The following is a 22,397-nucleotide window of genomic DNA, read 5'->3' on the forward strand; positions in this document are numbered from 1 at the left end:
CTGCGAGTGACTTCGCCTCTGAAGTGTCCCAGGGTATCTGAGCGATCCAAGGCCGTCAGGAGGACCCCCGACGCAGAGCAGGGTCAGCACCTCAGACTGCCACTAACCCACGCGAGCCCGTGCCCTCTGCCTGTCTGCACCGGGTCTGCTGGGCTCTCCGAAGGGCCCCCACTGGGGTCACATCTGGAGACACAAGGCCCCACCTGCCCTGCAGTCGTGGGCAGCGCAGCGACTAGGAGCTTAGCCGCCGGTCTGCAGCAGGGATGCGTCAGGGCCGGACAGGGGCTCCGCGGTGCCCTCCGAAGCTACTAAGAGCCCGGGTCTCCACTTAGGGTGGGACATGCGGGCACGAGAGCAGCTAGTGACGGGATGGTCCTGCTGCTCTGGGAGGAGGTCACAGGGCCTCACTCACTGCTCCTAGCACGGTGGGAGACCCATCCTGACCCATTGGCCTGAGGCCACCTCCCCTGGGACGTCCCAAAGGAGGGGAGGGGGCTCTGACGGGGCAGGGCCATATGGGGTTTCAAACTCCACCTGCACAGGGACCCTCGGGCAGCACTGACCACGGGGGCAGACAGGGCCCCTTCTCAGCAGACAGGCTGCAGACAGGCCAACGTGCATCACGGGGATCACATCAGAAGAGCGGGTGCTGGAAGGGAAAGAGGCCCCCAGCCCACACGGCCTTCGGAGTCAGGGTTCCTGGAGTGGACGTCCCCCTCCCACTCTGGGTGGCTGTGTGGTAGGGAGATACTCTGCCCGGTGTACAAAACGCACAGGCCACTAAGTCTGTGCAGTGGGAGCCGGGCAGGACAAGCTCGACACCCTGACAATCTTATCTTCGTACTTACCTTATTTCTGATTATGAAAGTGATATTATGCTCCTGGAGAGCAAGCTGGGAAGTGCAGAAAAGCAGCAGGAGAAGAATATTCCGAACCCTTTCAACACGTTGCTGAACTTCCTTCCAGCGTGACTTCTATGGCGACCAGTTTACACCAACCCACAAGCCCCACGGACAACTCCGAATCTCGCTTCTTCCCGTGTAACGTTACAGCAGAAACACTTCCCCGCGTCATTAACATCTTGTCGTAAACATCACTGTTGACGACTGCATGACTTTCCACGGTGTGAGCACATGGCACTTACTTGACCATCCCTCCACCCCATCCTCTAAGAGTCCAGGGTTCTTGATATATTAGATGAGTATTCAGTGTCTCTTTATGTTTTTAAACCTCTTCCAGTGGACTTTTAACAGATACTCCAGATAAAGGGCACGGTCCCTTTAAAAATCAGAAGTGGGTTTTGGAGCATCTACTCCCTCAGTTTCTAGGGAAACTGCAGATGTAGAGCACACACACACTGGCTGCCGGGCAGCTCTGGGAGTTACAGCCTTCCATCTGGATAAAGCCCTCCGAGGCTCACAGGGGGCTGGGAAGACAAATCTGACCAGAGGGCAAATTCAGTCCAAGGTCATAGTAACAGAAATACAGGCTCTAGGCCAAGGGAGGTGAGGCTCCCATCCTCAGGCCCCACCATTCACCTGAGGGCATCATCCCGGAGGGTGCGTGGGATTGGAGCCTGGGGACCAGCTCCCTGCTGTGACCCTCCAGGGCAGCCCCAGAAAGAAAGCTGGGCTCAGCTCCCCACTGCCACTGCATCTGGAGGGAGGAGGGACTGGTGTGCTCCAAGGTCCTGTCCTGCTGGGACATTCTAGGATCTGTTCTTTGCTCTTGTTTTTTAACCATAAGGGACAAGAAAAGCAAAGATCAGGATATGCCTCCCGCCAGGCCTGCCCCAGATGCCCAGAGGCCACGACTGCAGGGCCTGGGGCCCAGCGCAGGGACAGCGCTGCAGCCCCAAAGCGAGTGCCTTCTGATGGGCCTATCCCTGAGGGGCAAGCTGGCCCTCCCGGGACACTTCAACAACATCCACGATGTGGCAGGTGGGGAGTGCAGTGGAAGGACGCTGGCCCTGCTCGGTCACCTCCAACCCAGGGTGCATGCCTGCAGCCCCTGAGCCGCTCTGAGCACCAGTGCTCCCATCCCTAAACGGGGCCCCGCCTGGCTCACCCAACAGCCCCGAGGGTAAGATGAGGCGCACAGACCCCAGGCCTCACAATGCGGAGAGCACCAGGGCCTCTGTGCACCCGCGCGGCACTCACACAGACAGATACCAGCAACAGAGAATTACGCCTGGTCCACGAGTTCCATCCACCCCACAGACGGATGCTTCCAGAAAGGCCTCGGAGAGCTCCTGCTGAGCGATGGGTGAGAAGCACAGGCTGCCAAGCGTTGCCGGGTGATCTGCCAAGAGCTCTTCCTTCTAACCACGTGCACAGACCACGTGGAGCAGGCCAAGGCCAGGAAGGGCTGGATGCTCCCCGAGGAGTGGACTCTCGGCACAACAGGGCCTCTGCAACCGCGTGCCGTGGTCCTCCTGCGTCCCCTGGTACAGACCAGCCACCGCAGCACAGGGATCCCCCGGGAGTTTAAGAATGAAGCTGAATCCGGGATCCCCAAGTGTCAGGAGGGAAATGCCATTGAGGGGACAGCCCAGCGGGGCTCTGCCGCCCCGGGGGCCTGCAGCAGCCAGCCCAGAAGGAGGCCGGTGGTGGGTTGGCTCCTGACCTGCGGTTCCAACCAGGGAGCAGACCAGGCTCCCGGGTGACCCAGAGGTCCCACAGAGAACGCAGACAGGTGGGCGGGGAGGACCGTCCCCAGCAGGGTGACAGTGGCAGGCCCGTACTCGGACAGGCCTCCTCCTGACCCTAGAGCCTCAAGCCCAGCCGGCCACAGTCACCCACTGCGACGGGCAGCCGGGCCACACGAGGCATCGGGAGTGGGGCCACTGTCGGGGCTGCGACAGCAGCTCGTCACCCACCGAGGTGTAGCAGACACGGGCCTTCCTGCACTCGGGTGTACATTGCTCAGGACTCGGGGGTCGTTTCCCACGGACAGGACCGGGGGGCCTCCAGCCCTTCTGGGGAGACCCTGGGGTCTGCCATCCCAGGGTGATGCTGGGTTTGCTGCCGTCAAAGGACAGGGCGCCAGGCTGAGGGAGGCGGGTGTGCGGCCTCGGTTTCCTGGTTGTGATGACGGGGCTTGGACCGAGTACTCCTGGGGCCGCCCTGTGCGCACAGCTGCTCCCGCAGGGCGTTGGGGGCCAGGAGCCCGCAGAGTGGGTGCTGCAGCACCAGCTCCTGGAGCAGAACCTTGGGTGGCCCCAAACTGCTCTCTTAGTTGGCTTTTCAGAGGCGAGATTCAAACGGCCAGTGTAATTACCTCTTTCCTTCCCAAAGAGTAGTTTGAAATCTAATAAAACAACATAAGTGGGAGATGTAGAAGAAACTGTGAGAGGAACAGCTCGAGACCCTAAGTGGCGGCCCTGATCACAGCGCCATGTGGAGAGGGCTGGGCTCTGTGCCACGGGGACCACTGTGGGGCTGCTGAGATGCCGGGCTCCTCCCAGCGCCACAGCAGCCCCCGGAGCTGTGGGGTGCCCGCAGGGGGCTGGGTGTGCGGCTCAGGGGCTGTGAGGGTGCCTGTGGGGAGGGCCCGAGTTGGAGACGGCTCCTCAAAGGTGCACAAACCATGGAGGTTCTTCACTGTCACAGGACTAAAGGGTCTCAGAAGCCAGGTAATCGGGGCCAGGAGACTGGACAGCTGGGCACGAGGCTGGGCCCCGCTCCTCGAGGGAGACTGGAGTGGGGAGTGGGTGGCAATGCAGCAACACGGCCTCCTGAGCTTGACCAGGGTACGGCGGTGATGGGAGATATTAACAATCAGGGAAACCGAGGCAGGACTCCGCACAAACTCTGCCATGTCTGCAATTGATCTATGAACCTGGAACAAGTCTAAATTTATGTTTATGGGGGAAAGTAAAGCCAATGAAGACCGATCTCACAACAGAACTCAAGACGGGGGTCTTTAGCAAACAGGCAAGGCTCGCCCTCTGCCCGCCCCCGGGCGTCTGGGGGCTCAGGTGCCGCAGGGGCAGGAGGAGGGGAGGAGAGGACATCCCGTCCATCAGAGGAAGGCTGCCTCTCGTCCACTGCTCTTTCTGTCTTCGTTAAAGAGTGTCTGGGTCACTTACAAAACCCTGAACCGCAGGGAGGACAGGACTTAGAAGTGAACGAGCTCGACACGCAGGCGACAGTAAGTTTAAATGATAATATATGATGAGACAATAACTGCACACGAAAACTTCAGTGACACACCACCCAGCCTTCCAGACGGACCTAACAAAGACCACAAAGGTGAGGGAACGTGTGGCCCAGTGCGTAGGAACACGTGTACAATGATCTGACAATGCTAAAACCTGAAGAGCTGGCGGTCCCCGTGCACCCAGCACCTTCCCCACGATGCCCCGCACACACGCACGGAACTGTCTGCTCCAGGATGTTCCCCAAGCAAAACTGCAGCAGCTCAGGATGAGGAGCGACGGGAAAATGCACCCACTCCATGGGGCCGTGTGGAGCCCACTGTGGCAGGTGGAACAGCATCCAGTGTGCCGTGTGCATGAGGAAAGGGAGGGGGTGGTTGTGCGACACAAATGTGGTATAAACAGAAATTTTGCTGGAGGTTTTCCTAAGGAGCTGGAACTGAGTTGGTTCTGGAAAAAGACAAGCTTTTCACCACATATTCTTTCATACTCTTTTTTTTTAAAAACATGTGCTAGCTTTCCATTTGCAAATTCATTCAATTCACCATTTTTAAATGAATAAGTGAGGCTCCTTACCATAAAACATAAATTTAAGAAAAGACAGGGTACAGAAGCTCCATTTTCCACCTGACAGAGGCGAAAACGTTCTGCACAAGTCCAGTAGCCTCTTGCCCTCAACTGGGTGCGGCTGTGTCCGCGGCCTCCCGGCCCTGACTGGAGGCACTTCTGTCGGCACAGCTGGGGGGCCGTGCTCCCGGATCAGCGGGTGGAGGCCAAGCAGGTGGAGGCCAGGGACGCTGCTGCACGTCCTGCTCAGCCAAGAGTCCCCGGCCCCACGGCCACAGAGCCGAGGCTGAGAAACCACATCCAACACACACACAATCGCCCCAAGGTGTTGGTGTGGGGCCACTACTACAGTTTTTCTCAAACAGAATCCAAATCTATCTGCCTCCTTCTGAGTGCTCTGATCCAGCCTCTGATCCAGCACTTGGTTCCTCTCAGCCCCAAGGCTGCTCCGCAGAGGAAGTTGCCCCAGGCTGCACCTCCCCGGGGGGCTCTCTGGTCCCACAGCTCCCACAGCTTCCAGACAGCCCAGTTGTCTGTGGAGCGAGGAAAGGGAAGCAAGCCGGACAGGAGTGGAGCACAGCATCGGGGGCCTCAGAAAGTGGCTTCGCGGCTCGGGCTCCAGGTCTGCCCCTCACCCCATCCCCCGACAGCCAGAGGGATTCCCCGAACTGAACCCCATCAGTCACTGTGGCACTGCCTTGAAGGACCACAGAGATTCTGGGGGAGGTGGGAAACATCTCGAGGCCCCCAGAGGCCCAGAGCACACACCGCAGAGCTGGGCTGAGGACACGGGCCGCCCAGCCCGGAGGGCAGGCGAAAGCACCCAGCCCTGCCCTTGGAGGCAGGTAAAAGGTCCAGGGAGCCCCTGGCTACACTCAGAGAAGGGGGAGATGGGGCCCCAGACTCGCCGTCACAGCACTGCTCCATGCACCGCCCCCAGGTGGTCCTCCATGCAGCCACCTCCGCGTCTGCACCCAGCACTGAAACGCAAACGCCTGATGCCCACACAGTGGGCAGAGGCACAGACGTCAGGGCCGAGGCTGCGGGGGGCCCTGGAAAGGCCACAGGCAGCACCAGGACCAGACAGGGCCGGCAACACAAGCACCCATACTGGGATCCAAGGGTGGCCGTGACAACACAGGACCCTGAGAACCTCGAGGCCCAACAGCAGCTGATGATTCCTGCCTCCAGCGCACGGGGTGCTTGGGCAGCAGCGGCACCAGCAAACCCGACCTTCCCAGGGGCAGGCAGGTGGCGGTCTAGGCAGCCCCTGTCCAGCCCTTCTACCCCCAGGGCCCCCATCCCTCCCCAGGCTCCATCGGCCCCCAGCTGGTGTCTGGTCTCTCCGTCTGTCCTCACGGCCATCACCTGCCACTCTGAGAGACCTGGCACCAGGGATAACTGGAGAAGGCGGCACCCTGTCCCTGTCCTACTGCACTGAGGACAATGGGGACTCCTACCCCTGGCCTCCAGCCCCGGCGCCTCCTCACTGCATCTACCCTCCTGCACGGGACACTCTGGGTCGCTTCAGGCCCCACCGGCTGCCCCAGCCATGAGGGTGCCCAGAGCTGCCCGTGGGGCTGGCCGCTGATGTGTGCACCCAGGGGCACAGGGACCCCGCACCTTCCTCAGCGCCCAGAGCAGAGCCTGGGCCCCAGGTGCCAGGATGGATGGAGGGACAGCTCCCTTCCTTGGTAGGCGAGGAGCCAACCCCGACTCCCATGAGCCTTTGTGAGAGCTGGGAATCCGGGCTGCATTGGCCGAGGGTGTGAGCGCAGTGTGCAAGCACAGTCCGGAAGGGTGCAAACCATGGCAGCTGCTCATGTGGCTGGAGAGGAGAGTGGGGGCTGGGCAAAGCTCCACGCACCCCCTCTCAGCTGGGGACCTGGGCTGGCGGCTGGGCCCCCCACCCCGGGTGGACTCTCCCAAGCAGACCCAGGTCCAGTGCGCTCAGGAGCTGCCGAGACACGAAGGGAGGACAGTCAAAAAGTGCCCGGTGCCGGGTGCAACCAGGAGGAGGAAACACCCCTCACCTCCCAGCAGTTCACCTCCCAGCCCCTCACCTCCTGGCCCTTGTTTGACAAGCAGCAGCTCCAAGTAGCTGGGCAGCGAGCCAGGGCCATGCTGGACCCTCCAGGAAAGGCTCCAGGAGCACCAGTGGGCGAGTCCTTGAAGTGGGCAAACTTCAGCAGGAGGTTTAGTTAGAAGCCACCTCCTGCCCCACACACGCCCCATGCTGCTTCTTGCAGTGCTGCGGGGTCCCCACCCAGCGCCCCTCCCCAGCCTTGCTCATCTGGGAGGCAGACGGGATCAGGCATCAGTGTCTGGATTTTTCCAGGATGCCAGTGTCACGGTGCACCAGGACCCCAGGCTGCAGTCTCTCCCACAGGGAAATGGGGCCTGAGCCCCCCCGATCTGTGCCGTCTTCAGCTGAGCGCAGGTCAGCCCAGGAGGGTGGTGAGGGGGTGGGGGTGGGGGTGGGGGCCCTGCGCCCCACTGGGATGCACTCCCACTCCCAGGAAGCACCTCCTCCCTGCCCTTCCTGCCCAGCCCAGCCTCCCGGGAATTCGCACCAGACTCCGCCTGGATGGGTTTCTAAGGGGAAGGCAACACGTGAGGGGCGAGTTTGCAAAGTTACAGGAAGATCTTCAAGGATCAAGTTTGCGTCGCTGGGACGGAGCCACCCTGGTGTGGAGGCTCCCGCCAAGTGTGGCTGCCCCGGGGTGGGCAGCATGGGGCTCAGACTCAGCCCTGGGGCAGTCCCCAAAGCCCATCCTGACGCGCACACTTGTCCAGCTTGGTGTTAGGCACAAGAAGGAAGGAGGCCCACCCTGCACCTCCATATGAAGCAGAAAACGGCACTGTGCTTGGGGGACCCAGCCCCGGCCAAGGGCCAGAGGGCACACACGGCCAGAGACTGGGCCCAGCCCAGCAGAAAGCTCATGGTTCAGTCAACAGCCCAGGCTACCGTCCCCGGGGCTGGTTCACTGCCCAGGGAGCAGTGTTGACCGGTCCTGCAGGTCCCCGTCCCCCGGGGTGGAGGGCTCGGGGCACCCCCTCACCCTCACGGATGAAGGGGCGCTGGTGGGGGAGCCCAGGACAGATACACCGCCGCCCCAGCCCATCTCCTCGTCCCATCAACCTCTGTGAGCTGATCTCTCCAGCCTGTCTGCTCTACTCAGAATGTCCTTGAGGACGGTGGGACCATCAGTGAGGCTACGTGCAGCCCGTGCCCAGCAGGGTGCCCTGACCTACCCTACAGTGTCCTCCTCGAAGGTCAGGGTGAAGGAGATGGGGCTCCACATGGGGGACCCCCACACAAGATGAGAGGGAGCCCCAACACATGTACGGAGAGCGCCTAGCCCGGGATGTGACAGAGGCTACGTGCAACAAGCACTTACGGTTAGAAAGGAGGGCAGTGCCTCCCCCAGCCTGCAGACACGCTCCAGGCACACAGCATTCGCGAATGCACGGCCGTGCGAACGCCCCAGCACAGGCGTGAACACCTGCACCCTGCACCTGTCTGGTTCTGGAAATTCAGCTGCCATACGTTAAAAGATGACTTTTTCAAAAAAAGATGTGAAAGCACCAGCAATGAACAATCCAAAAAAGAATTTACAAAAACAATCCTATTTACAACAGCATCTGAGGGAATAAAACACCTAGAAATAAACCTAACCAAGGGACGAAAGACTTGTCCACTGAAAGCTATAAAACACGGCTGAAAGCAATTTAAAAAGACCTAAATCTAAATAAATGGAGAAACAGCCCATGCTCACGGATCAGAAGACGGAATATTGTGAAGATGTCAGTACTACCTGAAGCGACCTACGGACTCCACGCAATTCCTGTCGAAAATGCGACAACCCCTCTGCAGAAACAGAGCAGCCAATCCTCGAGTTCATACGGAATTGCAAGGAGCCCGAAAAGTCGAAACGATATTTTTAAAAAAGAACTAAGTTAGAGGTCTCACACTTTCTGATTTCAAAACTTACTGCAAAGCTACAGGAATAAAGACCATGTGGTGTCTTGGACAGACATACAGACCAAGGGAACGGAACAGAGTCCAGAAAGAAATCCTCAAGTATGTGGTCAAATGATTTTCAACAAGGCCACCAAGACTTTCAACAGGGAAAGAGCAGAGCCTTCAACACACAGTGCTGGGACAACCAGACATCCACATCCACACACCTCAACTCAGACACAAAAACTAACTGAAAATGAATCAAAAACTAAATATAAGAGCTAAAACTATAAAACTGTTAGAAGAAATCAAAGGGATAAATCTTCATGACCCTGGATTTGGCAATGGATTCTTAGATATGAGAAGGAAAAGATAAATTGGACTCCATCAAAATTAAAAACTTCTCTGCATCAACGGACATCATCACAAAAGTGAAGAGACGACCCATAGCATGGGGAAATATTTGCAAGTCACGCACCTGATGATGGTTTAGTGCCCAGAATGTGAAAAGAACTCTTAAGATTCAACAATAAAAGGACAAACAACCCAATTTAAAAATAGGCAAAGTGTTTCAATAGATATTTCTCAAAGAAGATAGACAAATGGACAACAAGCTCACGAAAATGCACTCAACATCATCAGCCATCAGGGAAATGCAAATCAAAACCACAAAGAGCTACCCCCTCACACCAGCTAGGATGTCTATAATTTTAAAAATGGAAAATATCAAGTGTTGGCACGGAGGAGAGATAGGATTGCCCCCACGTTGGTGGTGGGAATGTAAAACGGCGCAGCTGCTGTGGAAAGCTGTTTGCTGGTTACTCAAAAAGTTAAGCACAGAATCACCATATGACCCAGCAATTCCCAAAAGAATTAAAAACAGGTCTTCAGACAAATCGCTGTACACGCATGCTCACAGCAGCATCACTGACAACAGCCAGAGGTGGGGAAGCCCAAGCGTCCATCGACAGATGACGGAGAAACCAACCTCGGTCGCTCCACACAGCGGGGCAGTAGTCAGCCACAACACATCAGCGAGGTTCTGAAACACGCCACCACACGCATGAACCCAAACAGCACTAGGCTGAGCGAAAGAAGCCAGACACAAAAGGCACACGCTGTATGATCCCGTGTATACAACATGCCCAGATAAACCCCCAGGGACAGAAGGCAGACGATGGTTGTCCGGGGCTGGGGGGTGGTTTGGGGTTTGCTTTCGGGGTGATAGAAATGTTTGCGTACAAGTCAGAGGCGATGGTTGTACAACATTTTGTACCAAATAAGGCACCGAATGCCATAAACTGTACACTTCAAGACAGTTAATTTCATGGGATATGAATGTCACCCCAATTTTTAAAAAAGGATAAAAGGCTGATTTCTCCATTTGCTGGACAGACACCCTAAAGAGCTTCAGTTCTTACGCTCTAAGGTCAAAGCCAGTCACTGGCAGAAATTCTAACTATGTTTTTCCTCCAATGACCCAGAAAGTTGGGGGGAAGTGAGCAGACCCTACACACTGAAGCACAGGGCCAAGCTCCATTCTGGAGCCCACACTCAGGCCACCCACCACCAAGCCAGGAAGCTGAGAGCCAAGCAGGTGGACACGGGGACAAAGATGGAGCGAGAAGGAGGAGAGTGCGGGGATGGAAACCTAGCTGTAAGCGGGAGGCCGTGGGACCCCAGGCACAGCTGGGACAAGCAGCCCAGCAGGAAGGCCAGATGCCAGGCAGGGCCTCTGGCCTTCCTGCTGCGAAGATGTCCCATCCATGTCATAGTTGACCACCCCAGTCCTGCCCATCATCCCTCTCCTGGACAGAGGGCTCTGCACCCTCCTCGTCCCCCATGTGCCCACGACAGCAGGGGGACCCTGGGGACACGACGGGGTCACAGCCCAGGAGCCAGAATAACTCAAGCCTAAGGACCCCTCAGCCCGGCGCCCCAGAGCCTCAGGGCCAGGCAAGCAGACGGACACCCCTCTCTGCTCAGAGAGGAAGGCCTAACACCCCAGTCACTGTGGGAACCAAGAAGAGGAGGACTGCGACCTGACCCTGATGCCCTCGAGGCCGCCCGAGTGTGAGCCCTGCAGCACGACTGGCCACTTCGGTCACTCAGAAGTCGACTCTGCTTTGCCCACCCCCGGAATGTGAGGAGCAGTTTCTTCCAGCGCACTCCATCACGGAACATTATTTTCTGGCCAATACTCACTCCCGACAGCAAACCTCCTCACCCTCTTGGAAGGAGGCCCTGCCACGTGGCCAGGTGCCACAAGCCCAGAGGTGAGAGGACGGCCCCAGAGGAGAGGGTGCCCATGGGTGGTAGGTCCACACCAAGCTCCCCAAAACTTTGCCCATCTCAGGCCAACTGCAGCCACACCTGAGCCCAAGTGGCCCCAAGCAAGCGTGGGCTGCTGTGCAGAGGCTCACACCACGCTCGTTCCCAGCCCAATATTTTCAGTAAAAGCAAACATTCCGGCGATTACGAGGAGCCTGACTCCAGGCAGCTCCCCTCGAGACTCCCCTCCCCTGGAATGGATGGGCACACAGGACCCCTGCTCTGCCCTCTCCAAGTTGGCAGGACATTCCCCTACCGCCTCTGGAACTGCTTAAACTCACACAGTGAGAACTCGATTTTAAAATGATTAATCATCACACCTAACCAGGTCCAACACCACAGCCCCCACTCCACGCGGACGGCCTCCGCGTGACGTAGGGGTCTCAGGTTCGAGTATTTGATTGCCAGCTCTGGTCACCCAGACTGCAGCGTGAGGCTTGAGCCCAGGGGACCTCCTTTCCCTCCAAGCTCACGCACGCTGCACTGGCAACTGGGCCGGCCATGAGCCCTGCTCAGAGTCCAGGCACCCGCGAGGGCCGAGGACCCCCGGACGTGGCTCTGCTCCAAGAAGGGTGGGTGGGGACAGGGACACAGCAAGAGCCCACAAAGGCCAACATCCTGGGAAGATAGGCACAGTGACAAGGCCCCGGCGAGGAGGGTAGACAGGGCACAGACGGACAGACGGACACACAGGATTCAGAGGGGATCCACATCAGAATCCCATCCCTTCTCCCCACTCCAGCCCCCACCCCAGTGCTGCCCATCATCCCTCTCCTGGACAGAGGCCTACTCGTCCCCCATGTGCCCACGACAGCAGGGGAACCCTGTCAATCCCCAGTCCCGTCCCGCAGCTCCCCTGCTCAGAGACCCCAGCGGGGTCCGGCCTGCAGGCCACCCTGAGACGGTGTTGGTGCCCCACGCTGCCTCCTCACGACTCCTGTTCACAGCCTCCCCATCTACAAGTCTGACTCCCGTAGAAGAAACCCCGTAAAAGGAAGGGAGCGGCCTTGTCACCCCAGGAACCCCCGCAGCCAGCACTGCACCCCACAGAGAACGTGCCCCGTAAACATTAACCGACAAAGAAAGGAAACCTCTGCCCATGGAGGACTCAGCACCTTCAGCTTTCGAGCTCTTAAATCCGTGTTACGGATCATGCCTCCGACGCCCTTCAAGTCCAGTGGCACAGGCCCTGAAGCAGGCCAGGGAGCCCCGGTGTCTGAGCCTTTACCAGAGTCATCCCATTTCCCAGGCACAGGGACCTCCATGTCAGGGCGGGCACAGGAGAGCCGCAGGGGTCACTGCCTAGAGTGACGGGTCCATGGCGGCCGGATGCCTGGTTGCAGGAGGGACACACGGGGTCTGGCGGAAGACACAGGGGTGAGGGGCCACCCAGTGCATGCCCATGTGGCTTTATGGCACCCGAATCAGGGAGGAAGGTCCCCAACGTCATGCAGTGCCACACTTCCCTACCAAACACAGACGAGACAGCTCGGAAGACGAAACAGCTGGCAGGGGCTGGGTGCGGACCCCTCCTCCCGCGTCAAAGCCAGCTCCCAGGCGCCCCACCACTGGCGCCGTGAAGGCCAGCTGGCCTGACAGGGGCCCCGGCCCCAGGAGTGACCAGCGTGGTCAAGAAGCTCCTGCCTTCCCGGCTGACCATGCTTCCAGCCAGCAGAGGGGCCTCCCGAGGAGGCCAGAGGGGTGCTGGGCGCTCGGAGCACCAGCCGGGGAGAGCGCATCCGGAGAGCAGGCTCTGCCCAGCCACCACTGGCTGGTGACGCTGCCCTGTCCTCCCAGCAGACGGCCAGTCTCAGAGACCCCCTCCCAACCCCGCCAACGGGGCCACACGGAGGGGCGCGAGGGGTCACAGATGGACAAGAAGGACCTATTACTTCAACAGCTGTGTTCATTTTTACAGGTACCGCCCACGGCAAGTCACATGAATGTCCTGTTTCAGAGAATGAGACGAAGTTCCTTCTAAAAGAAACATTCAAGAGACTACGGAGACATGAGAGGGAAGCATAGCCTGGGGTCCTGGACGGAAAAAGGACCACGAGGAGACCTGGCCAAGGGAGCTGCTGACGCCTGCAGCTGGTCAGCAGGACCACCCGGGGCTCTGCCTCAGTTTCCACACTCGCAGCACAACTGCCAAGATGTCAACTTCAGGGGAGGCGGGCGCCAGGGTCCCGGAAACTCTGCGACCACTGTAACCCTCCTGTAAGTCTAACAGTCTCAGAGTAAAAGGTTACAAGGTATCCCCACTTCCACAGAGGGGTTCCAGCTGCTGGGTGGGAAGCAGAGGAAGGACAGGTGGAACACAGGCCGCAAAGAGCACATCGCCCGGGTCTATCTGGAAATCGGGAAACTCACCCATCACAACACACACCTTCGGTCACCGAGGAGAAGGGCCAGGTCCAGAGAGGCAGGGGCTTGCCCAGGGCTGTGAGGGCTGCACGTGGCCTGCCCATAAAGGTCCCAACTCCTGTCCCTGTGTTCGCCCATCGCAGGACCTGCCCTGAGCCACTGGGGGGTGGGGACTCCAGGAGGCATCCCAGTGTCAGGGCTCGCTTCCTCAAGGGACCCTGATCGGGTGCAGAGAAGCTGTGCCCCACAGCAGGGGGAATGCACAGCCCCATGCAGACCCCAGGGCCACCCTACACCCTACACAGGGTACCCTACACCTACACGGGTGGAAATGAATCTGAGCTGACCAAACGGTCCGTGCCTGTAACGGAGCCAACCAAAGAAATAAGACAGGAGGAGAGAGGCCCCCAAACACCCCTCCAAGGTGTCACGATGTGTTCCTCTCCTCACCTCTGCCTGGGCCAGCCCAGCAGATGCCACCAGCCCCTCAGGCCCGCCCACAACCCCTCACCTCCGCCCGCCCCTCATTCCTGGGTTCTCTGTCTCAAAGTCTAGCTCAGAACTGGCCTTGCATTCCCAATCTGGTGGAGGGCCCCCAGGCAGCCTGACAAGGGTCTTCCCAGGCCCTCACAGTCCCCCGCCTGGGCATGCAAGGAGCTCTGCAGGCCCTGGAGAGGAGGGTGAGGCCCCCCAATCTCAGGGCACGCAGGGCCAGCTTCTCAACATCTCTGGGACTGAGGAGTCGTGAAGGATCAGATGGCGGCTCTCCCCCCTGATCCAGCCATGAACTCTAAGAGGATGTCAAATGGGGGGCGTGCACAGCAGCTCTGTTCTGGACAGAGCCCAGTGTTCAAACCCAGGCCCCACCGCTTGGGGGGGTCTCTGCAGCCCTGGGCATCCCCAGGAAGGCAGCCTGAGAGGCCGAAATTTCAACGTGTCCCCACGAGTCCTTCACCACCTCACTGGGGTCCTGTCACAGGGACTCTGGCCAGGTGCTGCCCAACCTGAGCAGGCCCTGTCATGTCTCACTGCCTGGCTCCCCACGCGTGACCTGGCAGGACAGAGGCCATAGCCCATGTTTAAAGGCCACTGGCCTGTCCACCCTAAAACCACCAGGAGGTTCCCCTCCCTGGGGGATCAAGGACCACCCACCACCAGTGGCCCCTCTGTTGTGCCCAGCCCTGCTCCCGGCAGGTCTGAGACCCAGTCGTGGAGGGCATGCAGCCCGGCCAGCCCCTGGCCATGCTGCAGAGGCCCAGACACAGGAGAACCTGTTGGAGCAGTTCGGGCACCAGTATTTACTTCTGGGTGGGAAGGAGCCTCGCTTTTGAAAACTAGGCACGGGGCCAGGTCATGGCCACAGCAAGGGCCAGCCTTGCCTCCCCGACCCCAACTCCCTCGGGGAGCGTAAGGTCAAGTCAAAACGGGGTGTCCCCATCCGGAACAGAGAGGAGGGGAAGGGGGGACGTGCGGCCCGGGAGAAGGCGGCAAAGCCACAACACCCCACCGGCAGACACCATCCTGTCACCCGCACTCCCGAGACGCGCAGGCCGGCGGGGCCGGGGCAGGGGACCGCGCAGGGGCGGACTCGGGGCCGCCGGGGGTGGGCGCGCCGGGCCCACGTCCCCAGCCCCGCGCGTCCGGGCCGCCACTCGCGCCTCCGCGGGTCGCGCGGGGAAAGTTCCTGCAACTTCGCGGGGGGCGGCGGGCCGGGCCTGGGCCTCGGAGCCCGGCCTCGGCGGCCCCCTGTCAGCGACCCGGCCCCCAACTTCCCGGCCCCGGCCCGCGGGCCCGCTTTGTGCGCGGCGGCGGCGAGGGGCGCCCGGCCCGGCCCGGCCCCGGCCCGGCCCCGGCCCCCGCCCCGGGCACAAAAGGGCGCGCGGCCGGCGGGAGGCAGGGGCCGGGGCCTGCGGGCGCTCGGGCCGGGCCGGGGCAGGCCGGCGGGCGCCGGGGCCGGCCGGGCCGGGGCGGCGCGCGCTCACCTGCCGTGGAACCAGTCCTTGCAGGCGTCGCACTCGATCATGAAGCGGGTAACGTCGTAGGGCAGCCGGCAGACGCAGTACACGGGCACCGTCGCCATGTTCGCGCCGCCCGCCCGCCCCGCGGCCGCGCTGCGCTCCGGCTCGGCGGCGGGGAGGGCGGCGGGGACGCCGGGCGGCGGGGACGGGCCGGGGGCGCACGACAGCCCGCTCCGGCCGGCGCGCGCACACAAAGCGGGCGCGGGCAGGGCCGCCCGGAGCCGCCGCCGGCCGGGGCGAGGGCGCGAGTGTGCGCGGGGCGGCCGCGCGCGGGACACAAAAGGGACGGACGCGCGGGGGCGGCGGGCGGGGAGCCGCGGCCCCACCGAAGGGACCCCCGGCCGCCGAGCGGCCTCTACGTCAGCGCCCCGGGTGGCGCCGCCTCCGCCCGCCGGCCTGGGCCGCGCTCCCGCCGCGGAAGGCGGGCCGGGGACCCGACCGCCGGGAGAAGGCGGGCCTGCAGACCTCTCCGGGGAAAAGGTGGGCCGGGGGTCCCCTCGGGGGCAGAAGGTGGGCCTGGGGTCCCCTCCGGGGCAGAAGGTGGGCCTGGAGACTCCTCCGGGGCAGAAGGTGGGCCGGGGGTCCCCTCCGGGGCAGAAGGTGGGCCTGGGGTCCCCTCTGGAGAAGAAAGTGGGCCTGGAGACCCCTCCGGGGCAGAAGGTGGGCCGGGGGTCCCCTCCGGGGCAGAAGGTGGGCCAGGAGTCCCCTCTGGAGAAGAAAGTGGGCCTGAGGAGACAGGCAGGCCAGGGGGTCCCTGCCAGGAGAAGGCAGGCGAGGGACTCCTCCGCGAGGAGAAGGTCCATCTGGAGACCCTTTGTGGGGGAAAGGTGGGCCAGGGGAGACATGCCAGGAGAAGGTCCATCTGGTGACCCTTCCTGGGTAGAAGAAGGTAGGCCAGGAGTCCCTCTGGGGGAGAATGTGGGTCAGGGGACCCCACCAGAGGAGAAGGTCGACCCGAAGACCCCACCGGGGAGAAGGTGGGCCAGAGAGGCCCTCTTTGGGAGAAGAGTGATGGGGACCCTGCCAGGAGGAGGTGGGTGGGGGTTGGGGAAGAGGACGGGGAGGGGGGAGGGGGGTGCTGAGAGGCAGGCCAGGGAGACCCCCTGAGTGCAGGATGAGACCCCCTAGGATATCCGTCCTGGTTCCAAAGGCCAAGGCACAACTCTGGCTGTAAGCCTGACCCAGCCGCAGGTCACGGGGCAGCCAGGGGTTCCTGCTGCTCCCCCCTCCTCCTCCTCTCCTGCCTTCCCCCACTGAGCTTCTGGCTGGAATACAACTTCCCCTCCCCTCACTCCTGCTAGGGACAGCCTGCCCTCCCTCACACCGCGGACTTCCCTGATGCTCAGCCCCCAGCGGGGAGAGAATTCAGGGGACCCAGGAGCGTTCAGGCACCAGTCAGCTCTGTACAGAGAGCGATCATCTGAAATTTGAGCCACCCAGGAACCCCGGTCCGAGCCCAAGGCCTGGCTGACCTAAGGGGCAGGGAGGACAGCAGGCCCCAGACCTCCCCTCCGTGCCCCCGATGAGCCCCACTGGTGGCTGTGAGGGTGCAGGAGCACTCAGCCTGTTCCCTGGGTGGGGATGATGCCATACCCTGCAGTCGCCTGACCCCCACCATTTTTAGAGGCAGGGATCTAGAGGGGTGGCATTGCTGCTATTTTCCAGAAGTAAAAACCGAGGCTCGGAGCAGTTAAATGCCTCATGGAGGGGTCAGTTGGCTGGTGAGAGGGCAGCACAAGCCAGGACCCCTGCCTTCTCCAGGGCCAGAGCTAGGCTTCCGCCCTCGGCCACCTCCCAGGCGCCCTGAGCACACAGAACAGGTCTGGGGGCCGCTCACTGCTGACGGCACTGGGCCCTACCCACCTCCACTCCTGCCCTCCGGACCTGTCCCGTGCGCAGCCGTGTCCACCGGCATCTGGAAGTGTCCACTGAGATACCTGCCTGTTATTCAGAGCTCTTCCCCGGCTGCCCGTCGACTGCAGACTGCAAGTCCCAACAAGGGTCCCAACTCTTCCTCTGTCGGGCTTCTGCCTGGGACTTCCCTGCCGGCTCCCATCAGAAGGCCCTCCTGCCTGCATGGCCTCCCTGCCTCCCACTCTTTTCCTCAAACACGTGCTGAGCACTTGCTGAGCGCCAGCAGCGCTGTGGCCTGGAGCAAGGCAGGCCCAGCCTTGGGGAGCTCGGATCGCAGTAAAGGGAGACGGCACGCACACGCAAGTCCTGGTGGCCTGGGCGCCATGGTGGCCTGGGGAACCGGTGCAGGTGGGGGGCGGCCGAGGCAGAGAGCCCCTGAGGAGGTGACCTGGGAGCAAGGCCCGGGCGGGCAAGGCCTCGCGGAGGGGAAGGAGGGTAGAGGGAACAAACTCCCAAGGACCCAGAAAGGAGGAAGCGGCCTCGGCGGTCCAAGGGTCCTGGCCGGCGGCGCTCATGCCTAGAACTCTGCGGCCTCGCTGCGTGGTGAGCCCTTTGCCGCGACACCTGCAGGCCAGGTCCGCCCCACTGCCAGGCGCATCGAGACCTCACACCCACCCCAGTGGCCCGGCTGCTGCAGGGGGAAGCGAGTGGGCTCCCCAGCTGCGCGGCCCCGCTGCCCCTCCACGGCGGCCTCCAATGCAGCGCAGCTGCCGCCCTGCGAGTCAGGCACGCGCCGTCTGAGGCCAGCACGTGTTCATCCGCCTTCTTGCCCGGTGGAAAGACAGCACGAGCCAGGCCGTGGCTATTCGCTCGCTCACTCGACAGGGTACCGAGTGCTGCTACAGGTTTTGTTTTTTTTAATTGTGGTAACATACACAATATAAAAGTCACCATTTTCAGCATTTTTAAGTGTACAGCTCTGTGGCATTAAGTACATTCACAGTGTTGTGCAACCATCACCATCATCCATCTCCAGAACTTTCTCATCTTCCCAGATCAAAATTCTAACCCCACTAAACTCTCACTGCCCACTGCCCCCTCGCCCCCCCAGCCCCCGGCCGCCGCCCTGCTTTGTTTCTTTGAGTTTGACTGCTCCAGGGGCGTCATATAAGTAGAATCACACAGTATCCGTCCTTTTATGTCTGGCTTTATTTCACTCAGTATAACATCTTTAATGTTCCTCCATGTTGTAGCAGGCGTCAGAATTTCCTTCCTTTTTAAGGCTGGATAATATTCCACTGGGTGGATGGACCACATTTGGTTTATCCCTTCATTGCTGATGGACATTTGGGTTCCTTCCACCTTTTGGCTGCTGTGAATTATTCTGTGTGAACATGAGTGTGCAAATACCTGTTCAAGTCCCAGCTTCACTTCTTTTGTGTGTATACACAGAAGTGTGACTGCTGAATCATATGGTAGTTCTATTTTTAACTTTTTGAGGAACCACCACACTGCTGTTCACGGCAGCTGCACCATTTTACAATCCCACCAGCAGTGCACCAGGGTTCTAATTTCTCCACATCCTCTTCAACACTTATTAATTTGGATGGGTGGGTTTGGGTTTGTTTTGGGGTTTTTTTTATTATAGCCATCTTAAAAAAATTTTTTTGATTGATTTCACAATGTATAGTTCAATATAATGCCAGGGGTTTTTTTGTTGTTTTTTTTTTAAAGATTTTATTTTTCCTTTTTCTCCCCAAAGCCCCCCAGTACACAGTTGTATATTTTTTAGTTGTGAGTCCTTCTAGTTGTGGCATGTGGGCCACCGCCTCAGCATGGCCTGACGAGTGGTGCCATGTCTGCACCCAGGATCCAAACCAGCGAAACCCTGGGCTGCTGCAGCAGAGCATGCAAACTTAACCACTCGGCCACGGGGCCAGCCCCATAATGCCATTTTTTAATGGCAAAAAATTTGGTTCCACTGAAACCCAGTGGTCGTTGTGGTTTTGATCAGCATTTCCCTGATGATCAGTGATGTTGAGTGTCTTCTCATGTGTGTATTGGCCGTCTATATATCTTCTTTGGAGAAATGTCTATTTGAGTCCTTTCTTCATTTTTGATTTGGGTTGGTTGTTTTTGCTGTTAAATGGTAGGAGTTCTTTACGTATTCTGGGTGTTAGTCCCTTACAAATGGGTTATATTATTTGCAAATATTTCCTCCCATTCTGTAGCTTGTCTTTTCCCTCTTTTGATTGATCGTGTTCTTTGATGCATGAAAGTTTTTAATTTTGGTGAAGTCCAATTCATCTGTTTTTTCCTCTGTTGCCAGTACATTTGATGCCATATCCAAGAAGTCACTGGCAATCCAATGTCAGGAAGCTTTTCCCCTGTTTCCTTCTAAGAGTTTTATAGTTTTAGTTTGTAAGTTTAGGTCTTTGATCCATTTTGGGTTAATTTTTGTATGTGGTGTGGGGCAAGGGTCCAGTATCATTCTTTTGCATGTGGATATCCAGTTTTCCCAGCATCCTTTGTTGAAGAGACTGTCCTTCCCCACTGAATGGTCTTGGCACCCTTGTCAAAAATCATTTGACCATATGGGCAAGTGTGCATTTCTAGGCTCTCTAGTCTTTTCCATTGGTCTGTATGTCTGTCCTTATGCCAGTGCCACACTGTTTGATTACTCTAGCTTCGTAGTAAGTTTTTAAATTAGGAAGTGTGAGACCTCCTACTTTGCTCTTCTTTTTCAAGATTGATTTGGCTCTTCCAGGCCCCTTGTAACTCCGTATAAATTTGAGGATTGGCTTCTCCATTTCTGCAAAAAGTCTTGTTGGAATTTTCTCAGGGATTGTGTTGAATCTGTAGAACGCTTTGGGTAGTATTGATATCTTGACAATATTACGTCTCTGATCCATGAACGTGAGATGACTTTCCATTTTTTTGTGTCTTCTTTAATTGCTTTCAGCAATGTTTTGTAGTTTTCAGTGTACAAGTTTTTTGTCTTCTTGGTTAAATTTATTCCTAGGTATTTTTTTTTTTGGATGTTATTGTAAATGGAATTGTGTTCCTAATTTCCTTTTGGGATTGTTCATTCTTAATGAATGGAAACAAAACTGATTTTTTGTGTGTTGATTTAGTATCCTGCAACTTCACTGAATTTATTTATTACTTCTAACGGTTTTTGGTGTTTTTTTTTTTTGAGGAAGACTGGCCCTGAGCTCACATCCGTGCCTATCTTCCTCTATTTTATATGTGGGACGCCTGCCACAGCATGGCTTGCCAAGCCGTGCCATGTCCACACCCGGAATCCAAACCGGGGAACCCCAGACTATGGAAGCGGAACGTGTGAACTTAACCCCTGCACCACCGGGCCAGCCCCAACCTCTAACGGGTTTTTGTGGAATCTGTAGAGTTCCTAAATCTGATGGTTTTTGCATGATATAAGATCGTGTCATCTATGAACAGAGATAATTTTACTTTTTTCTAATTTTAATGCCTTTTTTCTCTTTTTCCTGCCCAATTGCTCTGGCTAGAACTTCCAATACTATGTTGAATAGAAGTGGTGAAAGAGACCATCTTTCTCTTGTTCCTGATCTTAGGGGAAAAGGTTTTTTTTAGTCTTTCACCATTGAGTATGATAGTTGCTTTCACCATCTTTTTTTTCTTGGTATAGACGATTGGCCCTGAGCTAACATCTGTGCCAGTCTTTCTCCACCTTGTATGTGGGATGCCACCACAGCATGGCTTGATGAGCAGTGTGTAGGTCTGTGCCCAGGATCCAAACCCATGAACCCCAGGCTGCTGAAGTGGAGCACATGGACTTAACCACCACACCACCGGGCCAGCTGCTTTGTGCTTTTTATATCCGGCCTTTACTAGGGTGAAAACGTTTCTAGTTTGTTGAGTATTTTTATCATGAAAGGGTGCTGAATTTTGTCAAACGCTTTTTCTGCATTGATTGAGATTATAATATGGGTTTTTTTTACCTTCATTCTGTTAATGTGATGTATTATATTGATTGATTTTTATTGATTTGAAGGATGTTGAACCATTCTTGCATTCCAGGAATAATCCCATTTGGTTATGGTGTCCCATCCTTTTAATACGCTGTTGAATTCGGTTTGCTAGTGTTTAGTTCAGGATTTTGTATCATTGCTCATAAGGGATATTGGTTTGTTGTTTTCTTGTACAGTCTTTGTCTGGCTTTTGTATCAGGGTAACACTGGCTTCAGAGAAAGGGTTAGGAAGTGTTCCCTCCTCTTCAATTTTTAAGAAAAGTTCAAGGATTGGTGTTAATTTTTCTTTAAATTTTTGGTAGAATTCACCAGTGAAGCCGTCTGATCTTGGGCTTTTCTTTGTCAGGAGGTTTTTGATTATTGATTCAATCTCAATAGTTATAAGTCTACTGAGATGTTCTACGTCTTCATGATGCAGTTTTGGCAGGTTGTGTGCTTCTAGGAATTTGCCCATTTCACCTAGGTTATCAAACGTATTGGTGCACAGCTTGTGCAGTTTTTATAGCTGTGAACGAGGAGACACCTTCCTACCTCCAAGGAGCTCATGTGCCAGAGCAGGAGGCAGACAACTGTCAGGGGGTGGGAGATGCAAGAAAAGAGATGCGACTTCAGTGTTGGAATGTGCTTTCGTGACAGATGAATCCATTCTGGTGAATGCAAAGAGGGTTGTAAGAGCAGACCTTTCTCAGGATCCCTGGACCAAGCTGATCTGATCCAGAATTGACTGAAATGAACAGTGACCCATGGGAACTTTGGAAGCCTTCTGGGTTTTTCTGACAGCTATGAAAGTGCCTTTTTGTTGACCATCTCTGGGATGGCCCTGTGATGTTTGGAAGCAGTGAGTTTGTACACAAAACCCCCTCAGCTAGACGACCATATAATTTACTGTCCAAAAGGGTACTGTTAATAAGATACCAGAACAGGGACAAACTGGGGCTATTCCAGACAAACTGAGACCAGGGTGACCCTCCTGTAGCGCACACTGGGGTCATTCAGGTCTGCAGGAAGGACAAGCACAAATGCCAGGAGTGGCACAGTGGGCGGAGGTCTGCGGAGGTCTGCCGAGGGCGCCTCCACTGTGGGCTCCATGAGCTGCGGTGCCGCCACCGCCCGGGGCAGAGCGCCTA

At 57.7% G+C, this 22,397-nt stretch overlaps 1 protein-coding gene across 2 annotated transcripts in view; it reads right to left on the reverse strand.

Annotated features, from left to right (window-relative positions):
* PHF2 (PHD finger protein 2) overlaps window positions 1–16,375 on the reverse strand; it is an 86,615-nt gene extending 70,240 nt beyond the window's left edge. Inside the window, exon 1 of one of the 2 annotated variants that reach the window (XM_044756562.2) lies at window positions 15,368–16,375. In XM_044756562.2, the coding sequence (XP_044612497.2) occupies window positions 15,368–16,248 (881 nt within the window). In that variant the 5' untranslated portion in view covers window positions 16,249–16,375. The remainder of the gene's footprint in view (window positions 1–15,367) is intronic. The other variant, XM_044756561.2, reaches the window with a different exon arrangement.
* Between the last annotated feature and the right edge of the window lie 6,022 nt (window positions 16,376–22,397).

This window comes from Equus asinus, chromosome 23 (assembly GCF_041296235.1).
Source record: "Equus asinus isolate D_3611 breed Donkey chromosome 23, EquAss-T2T_v2, whole genome shotgun sequence".
In the NCBI taxonomy this organism is placed as follows: domain Eukaryota; kingdom Metazoa; phylum Chordata; class Mammalia; order Perissodactyla; family Equidae; genus Equus; species Equus asinus.